The sequence below is a fragment of the Mustelus asterias genome, chromosome 15 (assembly GCF_964213995.1).
Source record: "Mustelus asterias chromosome 15, sMusAst1.hap1.1, whole genome shotgun sequence".
Lineage (NCBI taxonomy): Eukaryota > Metazoa > Chordata > Chondrichthyes > Carcharhiniformes > Triakidae > Mustelus > Mustelus asterias.
In genome coordinates this window covers 96,128,866-96,155,607 of record NC_135815.1, presented here as the reverse complement: position 1 = coordinate 96,155,607, position 26,742 = coordinate 96,128,866, and the positions used below count along the sequence as shown (strand labels likewise).

The 26,742-nt window shown below is 44.1% G+C and overlaps 1 protein-coding gene across 1 annotated transcript in view; it reads right to left on the bottom strand.

The window, feature by feature from the left end:
- Positions 1 to 26,742, bottom strand: part of slx4ip (SLX4 interacting protein) — a 111,411-nt gene that overhangs the window by 72,842 nt on the left and 11,827 nt on the right. Inside the window, 1 exon segment of the mRNA XM_078230357.1 lies at positions 10,922 to 11,011. Coding sequence (XP_078086483.1) covers positions 10,922 to 11,011 — 90 coding nt within the window.

Sequence of the window (26,742 nt, the reverse complement as noted above, 5' to 3'; positions counted from 1 at the left end):
CAGCAACCTCTGCAAGACGTGCCGGATTATCGACACAGATGCCATCATCTCACGTGAGAACACCATCCACCAGGTACACGGTACATACTCTTGTGACTCGGCCAACATTGTCCACCTGATGCGCTGCAGGAAAGGATGTCCCGAGGCATGGTACATTGGCGAGACCATACAGACGCTACGACAACGGATGGATGGACACCTCTTGACAATCACCAGGCAGGAGTGTTCCCTTTCTGTTGGGGAGCACTTCAGCTGTCAAGGGCATTCAGCTTCTGAACTTCGGGTAAGTGTTCTCCAAGGCGGCCTTCATGACACAACAATGTAGAATCGCTGAGCAGAAACTGATAGCCAGGTTCCACACACATGAGGACGGCCTCAACCGGGATCTTGGGTTCATGTCACACTATCTGTAACACCCACGACTTGCCTGGGCTTGCAAAATCTCACTAACTGTCCTGGCTGGAGATAATTTACACCTCTTTAACCTGTGCTTAACCCTCTCTCCACTCACATTGTCTGCACCTGTAAAGACTTGATTACCTGTTAAGATTTGCATTCCAACCATTATCTTGTAATTGAGTTTGTGTCTATATATGCCCTGTTTGTGAACCAAACTCTTCACTCACCTGGTGAAGGGGCAACACTCCAAAAGCTCGTGCTACCAAATAAACCTGTTGGACTTTAACCTGGTGGTGTGAGACTACTTACTGTATCTTAACTCAAGAAATCCTGGTTAAACTGACTCCTTTTTTAAATGTCACGATTGAGCCTGGGAAAAGTATTCAAGGGAAAGTGAACATAAGAGCATAAGAACATAAGAAATAGGAGCAGGAGTAGGCCATCTAGCCCCTCGAGCCTGCCCCGCCATTCAATAAGATCATGGCTGATCTGAAGTGGATCAGTTCCACTTACCCGCCTGATCCCTATAACCCCTAATTCCCTTACCGATCAGGAATCCATCTATCCGTGATTTAAACATATTCAACGAGGTAGCCTCCACCACTTCAGTGGGCAGAGAATTCCAGAGATTCACCACCCTCTGAGAGAAGAAGTTCCTCCTTAACACTGTCCTAAACTGACCCCCCTTTATTTTGAGGCTGTGCCCTCTAGTTCTAGTTTCCTTTCTAAGTGGAAAGAATCTCTCCATCTCTACCTTATCCAGCCCCTTCATTATCTTATAGGTCTCTATAAGATCCCCCCTCAGCCTTTTAAATCCCAATGAATACAAACCCAATCTGCTCAGTCTCTCCTCATAATCAACACCCCTCATCTCTGGTATCAACCTGGTGAACCTTCTCTGCACTCCCTCCAAGGCCAATATATCCTTCCGCAAATAAGGGGACCAATACTGCACACAGTATTCCAGCTGCGGCCTCACCAATGCCCTGTACAGATGCAGCAAGACATCTCTGCTTTTATATTCTATCCCCCTTGCGATATAGGCCAACATCCCATTTGCCTTCTTGATCACCTGTTGCACCTGCAGACTGGGTTTTTGCGTCTCATGCACAAGGACCCCCAGGTCCCTCTGCACAGCAGCATGTTGTAATTTCTTTCCATTTAGATAATAATCCAATTTGCTATTATTTCTTCCAAAGTGAATAACCTCACATTTGTTAACGTTAGACTCCATCTGCCAGATCCTCGCCCACTCACTCAGCCTGTCCAAATCTCTCTGCAGACCTTCTACGCCCTCCACACGATTCACTTTTCCACTTATCTTTGTGTCGTCTGCAAACTTTGTTACCCTACACTCAGTCCCCTCCTCCAGAATCTTGAAGGGAAAGTGAAGCTTCAAGTTTTTAGGTGTCCAGATCACCAACAACCTGTTCTGGTCCCCCCATGCTGACACTAGAGTTAAGAAAACCCACCAACGCCACTACTTTCTCAGAAGGCGAAGAAAATTCGGCATGTCAGCTATGACTCTCACCAACTTTTACAGATGCACCATAGAAAGCATTCTTTCTGGTTGTATCTGGTATGGTTCCTGCTCTGCCCAAGACTGCAAGGAACTACAAAAGGTTGTGAATGTAGCCCAATCCATCACGCAAACCAGCCTCCCATCCATTGACTCTGACTACACTTCCCGCTGCCTCGGCAAAGCAGCCAGCATAATTAAGGACCCCCCGCACCTCGGACATTCTCTCTTCCACCTTCTTCTGTCGGGAAAAAGATACAAAAGTCTGAGGTCACGTACCAACCGACTCAAGAACAGCTTCTTCCCTGCTGCTGTCAGACTTTTGAATGGACTTGCCTCGCATTAAGTTGATTTTTCTCTACACCCTAGCTATGACTGTAACATTACATTCTGCACTCTCTCATTTCCTTCTCTATGAGCGGTATGCTTTGTCTGTATAGTGCGCAAGAAACAATACTTTTCACTGTATGTTAATACATGTGACAATAATAAATCAAATCAAATCAAATTTTAGATTAAACCTTGTTATACAAGCAGAGGGTGGGTTGAATCAAGACAGGAGCCAGTCACCCCTCCTCACCTCGGTTTGTAACAATTTGGTGGAGTATTCCATTCGCATGGTGACAAATCAAGAGATCTTGCCTGGATCAACAACTTTTGAGGAACCTCACCTGGGGTTGGTCATAACATTAGTAAGAGTTTTTTGTGGTACAGGTTCAAAGCAGTGGTAAAATGTTAAGCCTGTTGCTATGGAGGCCTAGGACTCAAATCTAAAAACAAGCTCTTTCTTCCAGCTTCAACATGCTGGATAAATGACTTGAGTGGAGACTGAGGCAGGAATTCACAAACCTCATTATCACCCAGCATTCTGCTTCCAGATACATTATGCACAGGGTGAGTGAGGAAAAGCCCGGTAGCAGCATGTCTAGAGTAGATGCAGATGTGGCTTCTGACTCGCAGGGCAATGTTGTGCCTCACCCATTCATCACTGTTGGTCAAGTCACAATGAGCATGCCAACAAGCGAGCCAATCACTGCGGCCTCAGCTTGTGCTGAATCAAGTGACAATACAATTGCTTTGAAGTAAGAATTTCACACCCAAATTAAAGTAAATTATTTGCATTCGATTTGTACCTCACACTGAGATTTTCATTTTGATTGCACAGAATAAGATAGAAACACAGAAAAGAATGGATATTGATGACAGTTAGAACTGTTTCTGGATATTCCTTGTCCACCAAGATTTGGTCTCTTTGTACACCAAGGCTATGGAATATGCAATAGATGGCAATGACCCAATTGAGCACTACAGGCTTCATTTGATTCAAGATATAAAATTTTCTGATACTTCAGAAGGCAATGGCAACTGTGCTGCATGCAGGCAGCCTGGGCTAAAAGTATGACAGACAAATTAAGTAGAAGAAATTTTAATAAATCTGATCTGCATGCCTTTCTAAAGGATATTAAGTAGGAGGAATGGGCTGGGACAATGGGTGCTACCTCCTTAGCCATCAGGGTTCCTTAGCAATGCAAGGTGAAGTTAACCTTGTCACCAGAATAGCCAACGTAAATTATCTGCTCTTTAACCTTTCTTTGCAGGATTGTTATTTGTGTAGCACTCCTTCATTCATTACACTCTCAATGCTCATGGATTGCAGTCTGAACCCTTCTCGTATCCTGTTTCACCTGCAGCCTAAAAATGTAGTTTCTGTCTCACGGTGTATCCTCTGAGATCCCGCCCGTCCCGACACAGACGCAATTTCACGGTGGGGCAGGCAGGGCCTTGGGTGGAAACCCTCCCTTTCTCCTATTAAGGCCCTAAGGCCACTTAAGGGCCTTTTCCCACCCAACCTCAAATTTTAGGCTCGTAAATGTGGGTCAGAGCAGGTGAAAAAGAAACAATTCTCCAAGTTGGACAGGAAGAGGAGGGTAGGACGCCTCAACCTGAAGGCCCCTAGAGATCTGGGCACTCCAATCCCAACTGAGCGGAGCGCTTGCCTGAAAGTTCTGCCCTATGAATCAAAACACTCTAATAAAAATCTGCACTCAAATATTCTTCTTTTCTGCTCCCTTAAGAGATAGTAGCCCATTGTCATTGAAAATTTCAAGCCATGGTGGTGGTCTCCTTTACAATTGAAATTCTACACTTCAAGCATTGAATCCTATAATTTGAAATTTTTAATCCTGTAATCCGGCCATGACCGGCCCAGACTTCCACACTTGCACCCTTTCTCTGAACACAAAAGAACTACATAGAATTCTCAGAGCCAGAGTGATCTCCTGGTCTAGTTTTGATTGTCTGGGTTAGGAGCAGGAGAGTGGTAGTGCATGAGCAATTTCCAAGATTTTTCCACCAAATTAGCCTGGGTTTTCATTTGTGTTTTCTCCTCTCCCAGGAGATAGCCAAGGTGGAGAACGTATATATTGTGATACACAAAGTGTCGCAATTTTGAGGGCTAGGCTGGAAGGACCAGAAAGTCGTTTACTGTCCGGCAATGTCCATATGTCCATGTGAAAGAAGCCTTAAAAAGGTCCCGGGGAATCATGTGACTGTAAGACAGCAGGCGAAGGAGGATGAGCAGCAGCTGCAGGTTTGTGAACTTTAAACTATCTGTAACTTGCATGCATAATGTTTTGGGAGCTCAAGCACGTTAGCAAGAAACATGAATAGGTACTTTCAAAAGCTATAGAGAAACTAAAATGATACCCACACATCATTATAGCATCTCCTCATTTTTTCTTCCTCTAGACATACTAAAGCAAGAAACACTAGTGGAGATAGAGAAAGAAGAAGAAATTGGTCTTCCACCTCTGTCCAACCAGCTTTATCCTCACACAAAATACCACTGACCTTTTCACTCATACTCACCAGTCCAGAGAAATCCAACAAGGAATTGGAGGGGTGATGTCTATAGCTCTAATTAAGGTTTCTCACTGGATGAGACACGATGACTGAGGCCACCAAAGGAGTCACAGGAAAAAGTGGAATCTTAGATCGGGGAGAAGAGGCTCAACTGAAGTCAGCCTCTAGGTTCAGAGCTGGTGGAGCATCAGATTCATATGGATGCTTGAAGACCAGTCAGAGAGGGCCTGGGCAGATGCTAGAGGACAGGACAGTATCAATATCCAAGGAGGATTCAATGAAATAAAGTTCCACCTTGAGCCTATAACACACCACCCCTCCCCAAATAGGGGGTTTCCATGATCAGTCAATGCCTAGAAAGACTGGCCTTCAGGTTTTGCAGGACTATTCAGAAAGAACAATGGCAACTGCTTTCAGAGAACTTGCGGTAACCTCTTTCAGGTTCTGTGGGATCTGACTGATACCAACAGGTTTGCTTACCTACTAATCAGTGGCCGTTAAAATGCAGAACCCAGCCCAAATAACATGAATAAAGACTGCCTTCATGATATTCTCCCGATGCCAGATTAAACCCAATCCATCCACAAACTGTGGACAATCTGACCCAAATGATTCAGTCTCGTAAGGTATAATCATAAATTAATGCCATATAAGAAAATTCTCCACAAAATTTACTTCTTACTCCAAAGGTAACTGAGCAAATTAGAACATTATTCCAAATTTACAACTTCAATGAGGTGTCTTACAGAAATGACTCATCATGGTTCAAACTGTGTAGGAACCATCATACTCAAAAAAAATTGATCATCTGCATTTATTCTTATAATATTAATATATGCCTCCTACCAATTTTAAGACCAAATTTATTGCAACACTTTGCTTAAATCTCTGTAAACACATTTCCAACAGCCATTGCACTAAAACAATCCTGATCAAAATCTTAAATAACACCCTGTGTGACTGGCACATTATCCATCCTTGATCTCTACAACCTTTAAAAAGTCTCACTTCAAGGAGCAGTACTCCGAAAGCTCGTGATTCCAAATAAACCTGTTGGACTTTAACCTGGTGATGTGAGACTTCTTACTGTGCCCACCCCAGTCCAATGCCAGCATCTCCAGATCATGGCCCCAACCTTTGACATAGTCATCTATATCATCTAACTTAAATGCCTCTCCTCCGCTGTCCAGCACCGTGGGATTTCCCGTGCTTTGTTTGACACTTATTCTGATCATAGTCAGAGCAAATAACTCGGTGAATTCAGTTTTCACCATGCACTATTACCCCAAGTCTCCAAAGATCTATCCTTGGCCCCCACTTCTTCAATCACATGCTGTCCTTTGGCAACATCATTTGTAGACACCAGATTCACATTCATGCCTTTGACCCTTCCAGACTTGGCTATTTCAATGCTCATTGGCTGGCCTCCACATGCCCCACACTCTATACATCTCAACTCATCCAAAATGATTGAATATTATTTCACACCAATCCCAATCATTTATCATACCTATCAGCGCTGATCTACATTTGCTTCCAGTCACCAAACACATCAAATTCAAAATTCTCAACCTCATGTTTAAATACTTCATACTCCCTATTTCTGCCATTTCAACCGGCCCTACGATTTGCTCAGTTCCAAAGTCTTAACTTCGGACTTCATTGTCCTGTTTTTGTCAAAGGTGTATAATCTCAGTGCTACTTCAGTGCCAAAGGGCTTCCCTTCCCTCTCCACTCCACAGGAAAATAGTCACTCGTTGCTTGATTGTAAGTAAAGTCAGAGACAGAATTTCTATATATAGGCACACACTGCAAATACACAGATTCTCAAGTCTATGGGGAACAAGATTGAGATTGAAGTGGTGCAATCAATCATATTTCCAGGCTTAATGGCCTGAATAAACAATATTGAGATATACGACTATACACCAGATTCTACGATTGGTACAAGAAGAACCACGGCCATGAAATTGGGAGGTGGAATGTTTCACAGTGAAGCTGAAGCTTTGAAATAACTGTTTTAATTTTAAAAGATTTACCACAATATCCTGGTGCAAGGTATCAACTCCACATCACTAAACAGGGTTCATGTAAGGGTCAGCATGACTGATCACAATGTAATTTTGTACTTGCAAGACAAAAGCAATAATGAATTCACAACAAAGTTTCAGCAGAATGACTGGCCACACTGAAGGGATTTATTTATATTATTCATTCATGGGAGATGGCTGGTTAAAAAAAAACCCAAATTCATTATCCATCCCTAGCTGCTCTCAGGTGACACTGAGTTTTCTTGAACTTCTGGTAGCTGTCTGTTTCAACAAAGTGGCTTGCTGGGCCACTTCAGATGGCAATTAAGAGTGAATTGTATCGGTATTCAGCTGGTAGTTAAGAGTGAATCGCATTGGCGAGGGACTGGAGTGGCACACAGACCCCACAAGATGGGTTTTTATAAGAAATGGTAAAACTGAATTCAAATTGTCAGGGTGATTACTAATCCAGTAACATACCCATTATACCACTGTTGTTGTTTCACTTTCAGCACCTAGTGGTCCACAAGGCAGACTATCATCTGTTCCCGTAGCAATTGTTTTCCTGGAACAGGTCCTTAGCCTGTCTCCAGAGGGTTATAGCTTGAGGGGATGCCACTCTGCATTAGGCATGGAGTCTTTCCTACTCTTACCGCTTGCCATTGGCATGTTGGAAAAATTTTGCAGGTTGATACTCAACCTGTTTGGCCACATTATGTAAATTGGTCATAAAATCCTGGAGTGGGACTCGAACTCGGAGCTTCTGGCTCAGAAGCAGGGATGCTACCCATTGTACCACAAGGATACTCCTTACACTACCAAACCCAAGTCTACATAATATACTTGCAAATTCAATTGCTATAAAGTTAGGTTAAAAAAGGGGCCAGATCTTTCTGAAAAATAATAACAACGTCTAAACACGATGCAATTTTTAACACCCAAATTGACCAGCAAAGTGTAGAAAGAGGTAGCTTGTGAATTGGGAAGCACAAGTTGCTGTCAAATTGCATCATTCTGTCCTTAGTTTTGTGAGTGTGGCATTTCATGCTCAACCTCCACCTGAATGTTATGGCATTACTGAATTAGCATATTAATTGCTCAATCAGCCAAATCTTGCAATTAACAAAGGACTAATGTTCCCTCTAATGTTTCTTTGCTCTGGGCAGCCTGTTTGGTGCCGTTAAGATTGCCATGTGGCCACACGTGCGCACATATTGAAGGATGCATTGCTTGTGCACAGCATGTTTGCTCCCTCTGTGGCACATTCCGGATAATTGTGTGGGCAGCTTTTTCTTAATTCATGGGATGTGGGCATCATTGGTTAGGCCAGTATTTAATGCCCATAGAGGGCTTAGAAAAAATAAAGCTTGGAGGGAACAATAGCCTGATCATTGTTAATGACTCCAATCAACCTCTGTTGCTAAGAAAACAAACAATTAAAGGAGTGTTGTGAACAAAGAACAATACAGCACAGGAACAGGCCCTTCGGCCCTCCAAGCCTGCGCTGCTCTTGTGCCCACTAGACCATTCTTTTGTATCCCTCTATTCCCAGTCTGTTCATGTGGCTATCTAGATAAGTCTTAAAAGATCCCAGCGTGTCTGCCTCAATCACCTTGCTTGGCAGTGCATTCCAGGCCCCCACCACCCTCTGTGTAAAATACGTCCCCCTGACATCTGTGTTGAACCTTGCCCCCCTCACCTTGAACCCGTGACCCCTTGTGTTCGTCACCTCCGACCTGGGAAAAAGCTTCCCACTGTTCACCCTATCTATGCCCTTCATAATTTTATACACCTCTATTAGGTCGCCCCTCATCCTCCGTCTTTCCAGTGAGAACAACCCCAGTTTACCCAATCTCTCCTCATAGCTAAGACCCTCCATACCAGGCAACATCCTGGTAAACCTTCTCTGTACTCTCTCCGAAGCCTCCACGTCCTTCTGGTAGTGTGGCGACCAGAACTGGACGCAGTATTCCAAATGTGGCCTAACCATCGTTCTATACAGCTGCAACATCATATGCCAACTTTTATATTCTATGCCCCGTCCAATAAAGGCAAGCATGCCATATGCTTTCTTCACCACCGTCTCCACCTGTGCTGCCACCTTTAAGGATCTGTGGACTTGTACACCCAGGTCCCTGTGTGTGTCTATACTCCTGATGGTTCTGCCATTTATTGTATAGCTCCCCCTTACATTAGATCTACCAAAATGCATCACTTCGCATTTATCTGGATTAAATTCCATCTGCCATTTATCCGCCCAATGTTCCAGCCTATCTATATCCTGCTGTATTCTCTGACAATGTTCATCACTATCCGCAACTCCAGCAATCTTCGTGTCGTCTGCAAACTTACTGATCACACCAATAATGTTCCTCCAAATCATTTATATATATCTTCCTCCAAATCATTTATATATATCACAAACAGCAGAGGTCCCAATACAGAGCCCTGCGGAACACCACTAGTCACAGACCTCCAACTGGAAAAAGACCCCTCCACTGCTACCCTCTGTCTTCTATGGCTAAGTCAGTTCTCCACCCATCTAGCTAGCTCACCTTTTATCCCGTGAGATTTAACCTTTTGCACCAGCCTGCCATGAGGGGCCTTGTCAAACGCTTTACTAAAATCCATATAGACGACATCCACGGCCCTTCCCTCGTCAATCGTTTTTGTCACCTCCTCAAAAAACTCAACCAAATTTGTGAGGCATGACCTCCCTCGTACAAAACCATGCTGTCTATCGCTAATGAGATTATTCAGTTCTAAATGCACATATATCCTATCTCTAAGAATCTTCTCCAACAACTTCCCTACCACGGATGTCAAGCTCACTGGCCTATAATTACCCGGGTTATTCTTGCTACCCTTCTTAAATAACGGGACCACATTTGCTATCCTCCAATCCTCTGGGACCTCACCTGTGTACAGTGAAGAGACAAAGATTTCTGTTCGAGGCCCAGCAATTGCATCTCTCGCCTCCCTGAGGAGTCTAGAATAGATGCCATCCGGCCCTGGGCATTTGTCTGTCTTAATGTTTCCTAAAAACCTAACACTTCCTCCCTAGTAATTGAGATTTTTTCTAACGGGTCAACACATCTCTCTGAGACAATACCAGTCAACATGTCCCTCTCCTTTGTGAATACTGATGCAAATTATTCGTTTAGGATCTCACCTACTTCCTTTGGATCTAAGCATAATTCCCCTCCTTTGTCCCTGAGAGGTCTGATTCTTTCACTAACAACCCTCTTGTTCTTAACGTATGTATAAAATGCCTTAGGATTCTCCTTAATCCTGTCTGCCAAGGACATTTCGTGACCCCTTTTTGCCCTTCTAAGTCCCTGTTTGGGTTCTTTTCTACTTTCTCTGCATTCCTCCAGTGCTCCATCTGTTTTTAGCTGATTCTTCTTCAGGTGATAAATTGTTCTGGGGCATATTTTAAAATGCCAAATTTTATTTTTTTTACATATTTTCTTACTTTGCCTTTGTCTCCTTTAATCCAAACATTATTTTCCTCTCTTTATTTCTCTTTCTGCATCTGAATTCACCCAATCTAGTTCATCCTGCATTCAGTTCTTCCATGGTTTATTTCTCAATCCTTAAATCTTGTTGGTTAAGGAGATCATTTGTTTATCCTGTTGTTTACCAAGATCCTAGATGCCCTGTTGCGCTTGCTGCTATCAGTTCGCATTTCCAGCAACCTTGCAGGGAAAAGTCTTTACGGCCAAAATGTGCACAAATTGGTTAAACAGACCAAGCACCTAATGTCTTTTGCAAAATTTGGGCCAAAGTTTCTAATGCCACTATAGTTCACTAAATAATTGATCTACCCACATCTAAACAATCTTATTGGCTAAATCAGATGTGCTAGTTCCTGCAAGTTAATCTTACAGTTTGCCAAAATATTAAAATCAATAAAAAAGGAAGCATTGAGGGATCCAATGAAATAAAACACATCACAGGCTTCAAATATCACAAGAATTGTTGAGAATTCAGGTGTAACTCATAATACCACCTTCCTAACAATGCCCTAGATATAAATACATTATTGTAGTTCTGTTCTTTCCCTGCGGCTAGCTGCTTTTTTTTGAAGTAGAAAGTAGATTTGTTGTACCTCCTTGTGGTGTTCGGTAAACCAGCTGGTGTCTTTACTCGCTCCTCGAGGCAAAATATGAAGATCCACCAGAACTGCAAAGTTCCCACACTGCAAAACAAAAGGAAAAGTTACTGATTGTTGCAAGGCACATGCCTTCAAGATAGAAGAAATTAGTATCAGATTTTTTTTTGCCACTGCTATGATATTTTCAACATTAGGCCTAGGATGGTCATCATCTAGATTAAATCAAGACATATGTTTGTTTTAGAGGGGTCTCAGTCACAAGAGTGTACTGAAGGCAGATTTAATTCCAAATAGTTTAACATTTGAACATTAGCTACATCCATCAGAAAACTTCAGCAAAACTTTGAATGCGTTTATTTTTCTCTTTCATATAAAATATACAAAGTACGGTTTAAAGATTCAGTTAATGCCATAGATGCTAGATACTAATTTATTCATTTTTTAACGCAATTTGTTGTAAGTTGGCACAAATGCAGCTGAAGGACTTGGCGTTTTCTGACACAAGAATAAAACACAATGCCACTGTATTCAATTACTTTCATCCACTGAAATTCAATCTTAAATTGTTGTATCTCACATTTCAAAGCTGCTTCAAACCTTTTGTCCATAATGATCACAGTGGCATTGTTTACAACTAAGTTGGTACTTCCCTTTGTGCGGCAAAATTTTTGTATGATCTTTTAGAACAGCACTCTTTAACTGTTCTTTACAATAATTTAAGGACAAGAGGATGTAAATGAATCTCTTTGAATGTACCTGTATTGGATCTTAGCTGCAGAGCAAAATATTACCACTCTCAACAATGTAAAAATAATTATGTGTCAGTAACTTTCGATTATGTCCAGATCAGAGTGGATTTTTTTAGTAAAGGTTTGCACTTTGGGTACCTTGGAAATAAAAATTGTCAACAACCAACTCAAAATGAAAGATTCTTAAGGCAGAGGAAAGAATCATCATCTGCCAGGTCCACCAAGGCTCCTTCCTTCCTACCTAATCCTATAACCCATTCTCTCTACAGAAATACATCAAACTCTCTTATGGACTCATTTAGACTATCCATCAATAGTCTTCCTTGCAAAGAGGATGTCCTGGAGGGATCAAGGTCAGAATCTATTTGGTAAGAGTTAAGAAACAATAAGCTGTACCATTATACTACTGGTGTATTCTATAGGCCACCAACTGGTGAGAAACATACAGAGGAACAAATTTGCAAGGAAATCATGGATCGGAAAAAAAACTATAGAGTTAAAATGGGAAACTGTAATTAACCTAATGTAGACTTTATTTCTAATATTGTAAAAGGCAGAGGGGATGAAGAGTTTCTGAGAATTTTCTACATCAGTATGTTTCTACTCCAACAAGGAAGGTGAAGAGCAACCCAGACAAAAATAATTAATCGGGAATGAGCCAATTTCAATGAAATGAGAATGGATCTGGCCCAGGTAAATTCAAATTAAAGCTTGGCAGGCAAAATTAATATAACAATGGGCCGCATTTAAAGAGGAAATACTTTTGATTTGATTTATTATTATTGTCACATGTATTAGTATACAGTGAAAAGTATTGTTTCTTGCGCGCTATACAGACAAAGCATACCGTTCATAGAGAAGGAAAGGAGAGAATGCAAAATATAGTGTTAAAGTCATAACTAGGGTGTAAAGAAAGATCAACTTGGCACGAAGTAGGTCCATTCAAAAGTCTGATGGCAGCAGGAAAGAAGCTGTTCTCGAGTCGGTTGGTATGTGATCTCAGACTTCTGTATCGTTTTCCCGATGGAAGGTGGTGGAAGAGAGTATGTCCGGGATACGTGGGTTCCTTAATTATGCTGGTTGCTTTTCCGAGGCAGCGGAGAGTGTAGATAGAGTCAATGGATGGGAGACTAGTTTGCGTGATGGATTGGGCTACATTCACAATCCTTTGTAGTTTCTTGCAGTCTTGGGCAGAGCAGGAGCCATACCAAGCTGTGATACAACCAGAAAGAATGCTGTCTATTGTAGATCTGTAAGAGTTGGTGAGAGTCTTGCCATCATGCAAAATTTCCTTAGTCTTCTGAGAAAGTAGAGACATTGGTGGACTTCCTTAACTATGGTGTTGGCATGGGGGGACCAGGACAGGTTGTTGGTCATTTGGACATCTAAAAACTTGAAGCTCTCGACCATTTCTACTTCGTTCCCAGTGATGTAGACAGGGGCATGTTCTGCACGACACTTCCGGAAGTCGATGACTATCTCCTTCATTTTGTTGACATTGAGGGAGAAATTATTGTTACCAGATTCTGTACCTCATTCCTGTATTCTGTCTCGTCATTGTTGAGATCTGACCCACTATGGGGATGTCATCAGCTAACTTGAAAATAGAGTTGGAGAGGAATTTGGCTCCACAGTTACTCCTTCACAGGAGTAAAGTAGGGGGCTGAGGAAACAGCCTTGTAGGGCACTGGTGTTGAGGATGATCGTGGAGGAGGTGTTGTTGCTTATCCTTACTGATTACAGTCAGTGGGTTAAGAAGTTCAGGATCCAGTTGCAGAGGGAGAAGCCGAGCCCCAGGTCACGGAGTTTGGAGGTGAGTTTCGTAGGAATAATGGTGTTGAAGGCTGAGCTGTAGTTAATAAATAGGAATCTGACACAGGTGTCTTTGTTATCTTGGTGTTCCAGGGTTGAGTGCAGGGCCAGGGAGATGGCGTCTGCTGTGGACCTGTTGTGGCGGTAGGCGAACTGTAGTGGATCCAGGAGTCCAGAATTGATTTTTGCCATGACTAGCCTTTCGAAGCACTTCATAATGATGGATGTCAGAGCCACCGGACAATAGTCATTAAGGCACGCTGCTTGTCTTTTCTTTGGTACTGGGATGATGGTCGCCTTCCTGAAGCAGATTGGGACCTCATATTGTTGGAAAGAGAGGCTGAAGATCTCTGTGTATACCCCCGCCAGCTGGGTACAATCGAGGTACATCTCCATTTTGGAATAAGGTAGAACAAACAAAACCAAATTTTCTGGATGATGAAAGATAGAAAGTTGAATAAAGCAGAAAATGGGTACACGTATGACATATGTTAGGTTGATAATGCAAGTGAGAACTATGCCATACTGATTATAGAAAGCTCAAAGTGGAAGAGAAAAAAGAAATAAGAGAAGCAAAAAGCCAATTGTTCGAGACCCAACCACCTTCAGCTCCCTCATCAATGCCTTCCTTCCGGCATAAGGTTAGAAGTGGGGATGTTTGCCGATGATTGCACAATGTTCAGCATCATTCTCAAATCCTCAGATACTGAAGCAGTCCATGTCCAAATGCAGCAAGATCTGGACAATATCCAGGCTTGGGCTGACAAGTGGCAAGTAACATTTGCGCCACTTAAGTGCCATGCTATGACCATCCCCAACAAAACAGAATCTAACCATATCCTCCACTAACAACATCCTGAGGGTTACCATGACCAGAAACTACATGGACTAGCTACATAAATACTGTCGCTACAAGAGCAGGTCAGCAGCTGGGAATCCTGCACCAAGTAACTCACCACCTGTCCACAATCTACAAGGCACAAATCAGGAGTGTGATGGAATAATCTCCCCTTGCCTGTATCAGTGCAGCTCCAACAACACTCAAAAAGCACAACACCATCCAAGGTGAAGCAGCCTGCTTGATTGGCATCCTTTCCACAAACATTCACTCCCTCTACTTGGAAATTTATTGCCATTCCTTCACTGTCGCGGAGTCAATATTTTGGCACTCACTCCCTAACAGCACTATGGGTGTACCTAGGCTACATGGATTGTGGTAGTTCAAGATGGCAGCTCACCACTTTCTCAAGGGCAATCAAGGAAGGGCAATAAATGCTGACCTAACCATGAAGCCCACATCCCTTAAATGAATTCATAAAACGATCTGAGCAGAGACCGGCAGCTAACACGAAAGGGAATTCAAAAGTCTTCTATAGGTATATAAATAGTAAATGGGTGGTAAAAGGAATGGGGCAGAAAGAGACCAATGACAGGGTTTATGCATGGAGGAAGAGGACATGGTTGAGATATTTAGCAAGAAATAAATCGCTGCCAAAGCCATAGAGAAAGAGGAGGCAGTTGAGATACTGGGTGCAACAGCAGCGGGACTGGGAGGTAAATGTGCAGAAATAATTAAACGTGGCAAGCAGGATGGGAATGTGGTTAATAAGATTTCAGAATTGTGGGCTTTACCCCCATCGCTGAGGCTGGTAGTGGGAGTCAGGAAAATTCCTGGTTTGGCCCACAAGCCTCATGAGAAAGTGCCCACAAAGATGGGATATTCACTGCCTAAGGGCGAGTGTGATGACCCAAGAAAGAGGTCAGAAGTAGCCACAGGGGCTTTCGGTTGCAGCGGGTTGTTTAAAAGGCCTAATGCAGGATCTTGTAAAGATAAGGCCCTCTAGTCCTCATGTCACACACACTCCCCATCCATGTCACGTTATGCCCCACCACCCAACATCCATGGCCTCTCATGTCCCCCCATGCCAAGTTATGGCACATCTGTGCCCATTTATCACTGTACAGAAATGGTGCGTGGCTATAGTGACAGTAGGATGTGTTAAATAAAGCTTTAAAAAGAACAACGGTTCACCGATAACTTTCCAGCTTCTTAAAAAATATTCATTTTTAGTACAGCGCAATTAAAGTACCTACAATCCAGACCCTTTAAAGTATCAATAACATAAACTGCAAGCCCTAGAAATCTCCTAACTTTGTGTAAACATTGTGAAATTTACAGCAGAGATTTTGAACGTACATTTTAGAAGGCCCCCTCACTATGGTCACAACTTCCTTTGAGGTGCCGTGAACTGCCGTTCAATGAAATGCCTATCCCCACAACGAACTAGGCCAGGTCAGGAGTGCAGAGTATAGGCTTTTGACTTGAATTCTTCAAATGCCCTGTTGAAACTTGGAAACCTTGGGAATGGGGCTGGCAATGATAGAATTGGGCCCTGGCTGCCATTTTTAATGGGCTACTAAGTCATCCTGACTCATTGAAAATCTAAGCCATGGAGCACAAAAGCAAGGAAGTTATGGTGAATTCTTATAAAACACTGGTTTGGCCTCAGCTGGAGTAGTGTGCGCAATTTTAGGCACCACACTTTAGGAAGGATGCAAAGATATTAGAGAGGGAGCAGAAAAGATATATGAGAATGGTTGGAAAAATGAGAAATTTCAGTTACATAGACAGGTTGGAGAAGCTGGAATTGCTTTCCTTAGGGAAGAGAGATTTGTTAGAGGTGTTCACAATCATGAGGGATCTAGACGTTGTAGATAGGAAGAAACTGTTCCCATTGGTGGAAGGGTCGACAACCAGAGGACAATGATTTAAAGTGAATGGTAAAAAAGCCAAAGGCGACATGAGACAATTTTGTTTTTACATAGCCAGTTAGGATCTGGCATGCACTCACTGCCTGAGAGCGTGATGGAGGCAGACTCATTTGTAGCTTTCAAAAATAAATTGGATAATTATCTGAAGAGAAAGTTTGCAGAGCTACGGGGGAAAGGCAGGGGAGTAGGACTAACTGAGTTGCTCTTGCTGGCATGGAGACAATGGGTCACATGATCTCCTTCTGTGCTGTAACCATTCCATGGCTTATTCCAGAAGTCCTTTGTGTAACACATGCATTCCCTAAACCCATAGTCCTGTAAATTGTCCAAGCTTCCCTCCCTAATCCTAACTTCCTGATATTTAACTTGCACCAGGCCAGTTTAAAATGAAATCTTTAGAAAACCTAACTTGGGAGCTACCTCAGGGGCAGCAAGAATTAACTGGATTCAGTTAAGCGGGTGCAGAATGTAGCTATTATGCTGTAGTAAGCATGCCAGGCTGGTTGTAGCTCACATTTCAGTTATATTCCATACTCTCCATGTAAATGTTAGAAAGTATCCCTCAGACAGCTGTCAAGTCCATCTGCATGGGTAGGTAAACATAAGCAGACCTTATTCGCCATGCTATGGACTGTTCAGCAGTTAAAAAGAAAATTACCTAGCTTGTAGAGCATTCTTGAATAGATGGTATTTTCCACATACAGCATGAACTAAGCCAGGCTTGGATCATGTTCTCGGAAATTATGTGAGAGACAGCCTTCTTTTAAAATGTTTCCAATGATGGTACTTTCCCTACAGAATATTCACCACTCCCACGTGGCATAAAATGTTGCAATGGCAATTATTTTGAGGTATTAGAAAGAATCGCTTCTCGGCCTTTTGGCTAAGATCAAGTGTATGGACGGCAGCCCATGGTCGGCTGCGCTTGGTCGAGGTCATTAGGTTGCGCTGAGGCTTCATATGTTTCATATGAAGCAATTTTTTAAAGCGGCATCTCGGCCTTTTGGCTAAGATGCAAATGAGCTCAAGTCTTGGAGGAGGAACCTCCCCCTTCTCCAATCAGCTTGGCTCATGTAGATCGGGCCCAGGACAGGGTGGTTTGGTCGCTCGCCCTGTCTTGTCAGCCTGGATCTGAAATGTCTCAACTTGTTGAGACTCTGAATTGGATTTGATTTGATTGAATTGGAAAAGTATAAAAAAAATTAGAAAGAACAAAACCTTTTGGCTAAGATCAAGTGCGGTCTGCTGATGCTGCACTTGGTCGTGGCCATTGGGTTGCATTTAAGCTTCATTTTCATATGAAGCAATTTTTAAAAGCGGCATCTCGGCCTTTTGGCTAAGATGCAAATGAGATCAAGCCTTGGGGGCGGAGACGTCCGCCTACTCCAATCAGCTTGGCTCATGTAGATCAGGCCTAAGACAGGGTAAAAGGTCGCATACCCTGTCTTGTCAGCCTGGATCGGAAATGTCTCAACTTGTTGAGACTCTGAATTTGGACTTGATTTGATTGAATTGGAAAAGAACAAAAAAAATTAGAAAGAACAAAAATGTCATCAGAACAAAGAGTCAGACAGACTCAAAATGCAAACTGTTTTCTCTCTCTACAGATGCTGCCTGACCTGCTGAGTTGCTCCAGTAAGCTCTGTTCAATGTATGTACACATGACCAAAAGCTTGATAAAGTTTGAAGGAACTAGAGAGATGGAGAGGTTCGGGGAGGAAATTCCACTGTTTAGCTGATGGGGAGCTGAAAGAACAGCTGCCAATGGAGGAATGTGCAAAAGGCCAGATTTGGAGGAGTGCAGAGATCTGAAAGAGTTGTAGGACTGATGAAGGTTACAGGGAAAGGGAGGGGCAAGGCCATGGAAGGATTTGAAAATGAGGGTGAGAACTTTAAAGATGCGATGTCACCAGAGCCATTGTAGCAAGCACAGAGGTGGGCGATGGATGAACGGGACTTGGTCGGAGTTAGGAAAAGGGCAGAGTTTGGATGACCTCTGGGCACATTATGGAGGTAGAATTAGACAGTTTTGGTGATAGAAGATCATCTTAGGGTCAAATTCTACATCAAAGTTGCAAACAGTCTTGTTCCGCCTCAACCTGTTGGTCAGGAAGGGATTGGATTTGATGGATAGGAAACAGAGTATGTCAGAGCCACTGTATGTGATTTTCTGGCCATAACTCCAGGGGTAATAATGAAATCAGACGAGCAGTCCCACACCACTGGATGACAGGGGAGAGGTGTTTAAGGAGGATAGTGTGATCAATCATGTCAACGGCTGCAGACAGGTCAAGAGGATTGTTTTGCCCTAGTTACTGTCGCAGAGGTTGCCACTTCTCACTTTTCTAAGAGTTGTTTCAGTATTGTGGCAAGGTGGAAAAACGTTTGGATGGACTCAAACATGAACTATCAGGAAAGATGGGCATGAATTTGCGAGACAACAGCATGTAAAGGTCTTTAGACAGGAAAGGGAAGTACGAGATAGTGTAGTACTTTGTGAGCAAAAGAATGATATCTGCAGATTTGAAGGGGAAGGGGACTGTAAATGAAGGTGCAGGACCATTTATAATATAAGTTGGGTGATGTGGCCAAGTGGTCAACAACCTAAGCAACGAGGCCCAACATAAAATTGGACACTCTAAATTAACACAGCCTAAAAGCTTCTGGAAGCAAGACCTGATGAAATGCGGACAGGCCAAGGTTACCACAGGTCAAATGCCAACAGGGATCAGCCCAGACCTGTCTTGTGTAGTGAACAGAGGTGCTCAACTTCAACAATGTGAGAGTCATTATGATCCAAAACCCATCAAGAGATACTCAGCCAGAACAATAGAAAATGACATTATGTTTGTGTCTTCCCCAGTTTTCAACCAGACTCCTTGGAACCATATCTTGAAAGAGGATTTGTGCACCCAGGACCCCTTAGGAATGGACACCTAGGATAACCTGGCCTAACCTCATTGGGTGCTGTGACCCTGCCCTGAGATTCCAAAAGAGAAAAGTCTGGAAAATCTCAGCAGGTCTGGCAGCATCTGTAAGGAGAGAAAAGAGCTGACGTTTCAAGTCTAGATGACCCATCGACTCAGCTTGGGTCACTGTCTGTGTGGAGTTTGCATGTTCTCCCGTGTCTGCGTGGATTTCCTCCAAGTGCTCCGGTTTCCTCCCACAGTCCGAAAGACGTGCTGGTTAGGTGCATTGACCACCATGCTAAGTTCTCCCTCAGTGTACCCGAACAGGCGCTGGAGTGTGGCAACTAGGGGATTTTCACAGTAACTTCATTGCAATGTTAATGTAAGCCTACTTGTGACAAGTAAATAAACTTTAAACTTTTCTTCAGGCTTACAACATTGTAAGCCTCTTTTAATCTCTTACCATCTTTAATTTCTCTGGTTAGCCACTGTTGGACCACTCTGTCAGTAGAATTTTTATTCCTCAAGGGAATGTACGTTTGTTGAGAATTATGAAAGTTTCTTTAACTATTTGTCATTGCTTCAATTCTAATCAGGAAACGTCACAAATGCACTTTATGATCTTTAGTTACACCATATAATTAAAACTAGTCTAAAAAGGGCATCTTATTCAGCATATTTAGTAACCCAATTCAAACTATTCCCATATTTATATTTTAATCTATTAATTCACAAAGCAAAGTTCTTTTCACTTTATGTCCACACTAGCTCTGTTCAACATCACTCACAGCTCTCAGACATCTTTCCACTACCTCTTATCTCCTCCTTAGTTTCCCACTACCCAATGTTTTTGCAGTATAATGGAGCACAGTATAAATGAATGCATTGCTCAGCACCCCTGTGCCCTTTGACACTATTATCAACTTCCAGGATTTTAGCTGCCACATTGTCAGAGGTCTTACAGAAACCACAACCATTTTGTATAATGTACATATTGTATGTAGCAACAATAACCAAAACCAGATCCAAATAAGCAGGATTACAGAGCTATTGTCCCAGTTTACAAATCACAACACATAGTTAATAACAATTTACTCACTTTTACAATTGCAACTGCAAAGATGAAAATCTATAATGAATTTATTTTCCTAATCTAATAGATAGCTCATTCTCTAATGTGCCTTTTTATATTTTCATGGGATTATGACTGCTGCTGGTAAGGCCAACACTTGTTGCCCGTCCCTAATTGCCCTCGATAAGGTAGTGGTGAGCCACCTACTTGAACCACAGCAAATCATGTGACGTAGGTATACCCACATTAATGTTAGGGAAGGAGTTCCAGGATTTTGACCCAGTAATAATGAAGGAACAGCAATATGGTTCCAAGTCAGGAAGGTGTGTGATTTGGAGGGGAACTTGCAGATGATAGCATTCCATGCATCTGCCCTTGTCCTTCAAGGTCAGGGATTCTTATGCAGATCACCGATCATTTGGGGTGTTGAGCTCTGAGGCAGCAGTGGTGACTGGTGAGCATAGAATCTAGCCAGGCTGTGAATTATTTCCCCCCCCAAATCATTCATCAATGGAACAGCTTTTTACTGCCCTGATTGGCTGTTCCTTCAGTGCTTATTTAGTTCAGCACTCCATTGGCTAATCAATTACTTTTTTGGAAGTGTTCGCAATGGAGGAGGTACTTTGAACACACACTGTAACAAACGCACACGCACCCACTGTGACACACACACACACACACACGCGCGGTGGCACACACACACACGCGCGGTGACACACACACACGCAGTGGCACACACACACACGCAGTGGCACACACACACACGCAGTGGCACACACACACACGCAGTGGCACACACACACACGCACAGTGGCACACACACACGCACAGTGGCACACACACACGCACAGTGGCACACACACGCACAGTGGCACACACACGCACAGTGGCACACACACACGCACAGTGGCACACACACACGCACAGTGGCACACACACACGCACAGTGGCACACACGCGCACAGTGGCACACACGCGCACTGTGGCACACACGCGCACTGTGGCACACACGCGCACTGTGGCACACACGCGCACTGTGGCACACACGCGCACTGTGGCACACACGCGCACTGTGGCACACACGCGCACTGTGGCACACACGCGCACTGTGGCACACACGCGCACTGACACACACGCGCACTGACACACACGCGCACTGACACACGCGCACTGACACACACGCGCACTGACACACACGTGCACTGACATTCACACACACACTCACGCACTGACACATGCACACACGCACTGTGACACACACACTATGACACACACACACACTGACACACACACGTACTGTGACACATGCACACACACGCACTGTGACATACACACACGCACTGTGATATACGCACTGTGACGTACGCACACACACGCACTGTGACACATGCACACACACGCACTGTGACACATGCACTGTGACACACGCACACATGCACTGTGACATACGCACACACGCACTGTGACACATGCACTGTGACATACGCACTGTGACATATGCACACACACGCAGTGACACATGCACACACACGCACAGTGACACATGCACACACGCAGTGACACACGCACACGCGCAGTGACACACGCACACGCACAGTGACACACGCACACGCACAGTGACACACGCACACGCACAGTGACACGCACACGCACAGTGACACGCGCACACGCACAGTGACACACGCACAGTGACACACACACACGCACTGTGACATACGCACACACACGCACTGTGACACACGCACACACACGCACTGTGACACACGCACACACACGCACTGTGACACATGCACACACACGCACTGTGACACATGCACACACACGCACTGTGACACACGCACACACACGCACTGTGACACACGCACACACACGCACTGTGACACACGCACACACACGCACTGTGACACACGCATACACACGCACTGTGACACACGCACACACACGCACTGTGACACGCACTGTGACACACGCACACGCACTGTGACACACACACACACACACGCACTGTGACACACACACACATGTATGCACACACACACGCACTGTGACACGCACAGTGACACACACACACACACAGTGACACACACACACAGTGACACATACAGTGACACATACACAGTGACACACACATGCACTGCCACATGCACACACACGCACTGTGACACATACGTACGCACTGTGACACATGCACACAAGCACTGTGACACATGCACACACGAGCACTGTGACACATGCACACACACGCACTGTGACACACGCACACACACTGTGACACACGCACACACACACTGTGACATACGCACACACACACTGTGACATACGCAGTGACATACGCACACACACGCACTGTGACACATGCACACACACGCACAGTGACACACGCACAGTGACACACGCACAGTGACACACGCACAGTGACACACGCACATGTATGCACACACACAGACACACGCAGTGACACACACATACACGCACTGTGACACACACATACACGCATTGTGACACACACATACACGCACTGTGACACACACATACACGCACTGTGACACACATACACGCACTGTGACACACATACACGCACTGTGACACACATACACGCACTGTGACACACATACACGCACTGACACACATACACGCACTGACACACGCACTGTGACACACGCACTGTGACATACGCACACACGCACTGTGACATACGCACACACGCACTGTGACATACGCACACACGCACTGTGACATACGCACACACGCACTGTGACACACACACTGACACACGCACATGTACGCACACACACGCACTGTGACACACACACACACATACACATACAATATATCATGGACAAAACAATTAGCCTTTCCTCAACAACTCCCCACCCTCCCCAACAAATTCTTCACTCTATACCCCCATTTTCAATCTGGAATCACACCAATTTTCAAACATTAAAATGAGGTCACAGAGGGAAAAAGTTTGGCAAGCACTGTTCCAGATGGTAAAAGTCATGGATCTGGAAGGTGTTGTCAAAGAATACTTAGCAGTTGCTGTATTATACCCCGTAGATGGTAGATACTGCCACTATCTGCTGGAAGTGGAGGGAGTTCTTTACTCAGAGAGTAGTAAGGGCGTGGAATGCCCTGCCTGCAGCAGTAGTAGACTCGTCAACATTAAGAGCATTCAAATGGTTATTGGATAAACATATGGATGATATTGGAATAGTGTAGATTAGAGGGGCTTGAGATTGGTTTCACTGGTCGGCGCAACATCGAGGGCCGAAGGGCCTGTACTGCGCTGTAATGTTCTATGTTCTATGGATTGAATGCTTAAGGTGGTGGATGAGGTGCCAATCAAGAAGGCCACATTATACTGGATGATGTTGAACTTCTAGTGTTATTGGAACTATACTCATCCAGACAAGTGGAGAGTATTCCAACACTTTTGACTTATAGATGGTGGTCAGTTTTTGAGGAGTGAGGAGGTGAGTTAGTCACCACAGAATTCACAACCTCTGACCTGCTCTTATCACAGAAACCATAGAACCATAGAAACCCTACAGTGCAGAAAGAGGCCATTGGGCCCATCGAGTCTGCACCGACCACAATCCCACCCAGGCCCTACCCCCATATCCCGACATATTTACCCTCTAATCCCTCTAACCTACGCATCTCAGGACACTAAGGGTCAATTTTTAGCATGGCCAATCAACCTAACCCACACATCTTTGGACTGTGGGAGGAAACCGGAGCACCCGGAGAAAACCCACACAGACACGAGAGAATGTGCAAACTCCACACAGACAGTGCCCCAAGCCGGGAATCGAACCCAGGTCCTTGGAGCTGTGGAGCAGCAGTGCTAACCACTGTGCTACCATGCCACCCCTTGTAGCCACATTATTTATATGGCTGGTCCAGTTAAGTTTCTGGACAATGGTGACCCCCAGAATATTGCTAGTTGTGTGAGCTTGCTGTGCACAAATTGGTGAATTTTCTACATTTTAACAATTAGTACAGTTCAAAAGTATTGAAAAAGGAGACACACTGTAAAAGTTCTTTGTCTTGCACTCATCAGGACAGCTCACAAGAATACCAATTGTAAAGAGAAGAACAATTTTTAAAATTCATTCGTGGGACAAGGGCGTCGCTGGCTGGCCAGCATTTATTGCCCATCCCTAGTTGCCCTTGAGAAGGTGGTGGTGAACCACCTTCTTGAAACCCTGCAGTCCATGTGCTGTGGGTTGACCCACAATGCCGTTAGAATGAGAAATCCAGGATTTTGACCCAGCGATTGCGAAGAAATGCCGATATATTTCCAAGTCAAGATGATGAGTGGCTTGGAGGGGAACTTGCAGGTGGTGGTGTTCCCATGTATCTGCTGCCCTTGTCCTTCAAGATCGAAGTGGTCGTGAGCTTGGAAGGTGCTGTCGAAGGATCTTTGGTGAATTTCTGCAGTGTATCTTGTAGATAATACACACTGATGCTGCTGAGGGTTGGTGGTAGAGGGAGTGGATGTTTGTGGATGTGTTATCAATCAAGCGGGTCGCTGTGCCCTGGATGGTGTCAAGCTTCTTGAGTGATCCTGGAGCTGCACCTATCCAGGCACGTGGGGAATATTCCATCACATTCCTAACTTGCACCTTGGATATTGATGGACAGGCTTTGGGAAGTCAGGAGGCGAGTTACTTGCCGCAATATTCCTCGCCTCTGATCTGCTCTTGTAGCCACTGTGTTCATATGGCAAGTTCAGTTGAGTTTCTGGTCAATGGTAACTCCAAGGATGTTGACATTGGGGGATTCAGTGATGGCTACACCATTGAATGATGTGGAGATGCCAGCGTTGGACTGGGGTAAACACAGTAGGAAGTCTCACAACACCAGGTTAAAGTCCAATAGGTTTATTTGGTAGCAAAAGCCACTAGCTTTCGGAGCGCTGCTCCTTCGTCAGGTAAGTGGGAGGTCTGTTCACAAACAGGGCATATAAAGACGCAAACACAATTTACAAAATAGTGGTTGGAATGCAAGTCTTTACAGGTAATCAAGTCTTAAAGGTACAGACAATGTGACTCACATTGTCTGTACCTTTAAGACTTGATTACCTGTAAAGACACGCATTCCAAGCATTATTTTGTAAATTGAGTTTGTGTCTTTATATGCCCTGTTTGTGAACAGAATACCCACTTACCTGATGAAGGAGCAACGCTCCAAAAGCTAGTGGTTTTTGCTACCAAATAAACCTGTTGGACTTTAACCTGGTGTTGTGAGACTTCCTACTGTGTTTACACCATTGAATGTCAAGGGCGGTGGTTACAGTGACTTTTATTGGTGATGATCATTGCCTGGCATTTGTGTGGCGCGAATGTTACTTGCCACTTGTCAGCCCAAGCCTGGAAATTGTCCAGATCTTGTTGCATTTAAACATGGACTGCTTCAGTATCTGAGGAGTCACGAAGAGTGCTGAGCATCCGTGAACATCCCCACATCTGACCTTATGATGGAGGGAAGATCATTAATGAAGCAGCTGAAGATGGTTGGACCTAGGACACTGTCCTAGGGGACTCCTGCAGAGATGTCCTGGAGCTGAGAAGACTGACCCCCACAACCATAAGTCATCTTCCTATGTGCCAAGTATGATTCCAACCAGCGGAAAGTTTGCCCCCTGATACCCGTTGATTCCAATTTTGCTAGGGCTCCTTGATGCCATACTTGGTCAAGTGTGGCCTTGATGTCAAGGGCCGTCACTCTCACCTCACTGCATGAGAAGGGAGTAATGATTGGCTGGCAAGTGGACTTTGATTGGTAGAAGTGTTGCCTTGGAGAATGCATCAATGAACAGTTAACAGCCAAGCTTTTATTCAAATTCATTCCAGACAGGTTGACTCTGATTTGTCAAGGCATTTCCATGGGGTATGAACCAGAGAATGGCTATCCGCCAAGCTTTTGTTTAGTTGAAAAATGTGTAAAGCAAGGACATGTTCCTTCTGCCTTCAAAGGACAGAGACCTGTGTTTATACAGCTTCTAGCACGTGAGCCACACTGCAAGCCCAACAGATAATCTTAACTTTATTCTAAGGGTAGGCATAATGGTATTGTCACTGGACCACTAATCTAGTATTGCTCAGGGGACCTGGCAAATCCCACCATGGTAGATGAAGAAGTTTGAATTGAATAAAAATCTGGAATTAAAAGTCTAACGATCACCATGAAACCATTGTCAATTGCGGTAAAAACCCATCTGGTTCACTAATGTCCTTCAGGGAAGGAAATCTGTCATCCTTAAGTGGCCTATATATGACTCCAGATCCATAGCACTGTGGTTAACTCTTAAAACGGGCACTAAATAAATGAGTAATGCCTGCATACCATGAACGAATAAAAAAATGCCTACACAGCACAGCTGAAAAACAAACTATTGCATTAGATATGAATCATAGTGTTTAATACAGGTACTTTCAGGTACATTCCCTCACTGGGTGAAGTGTCTGCATCTCTGAATTAATTAATGCACATTGT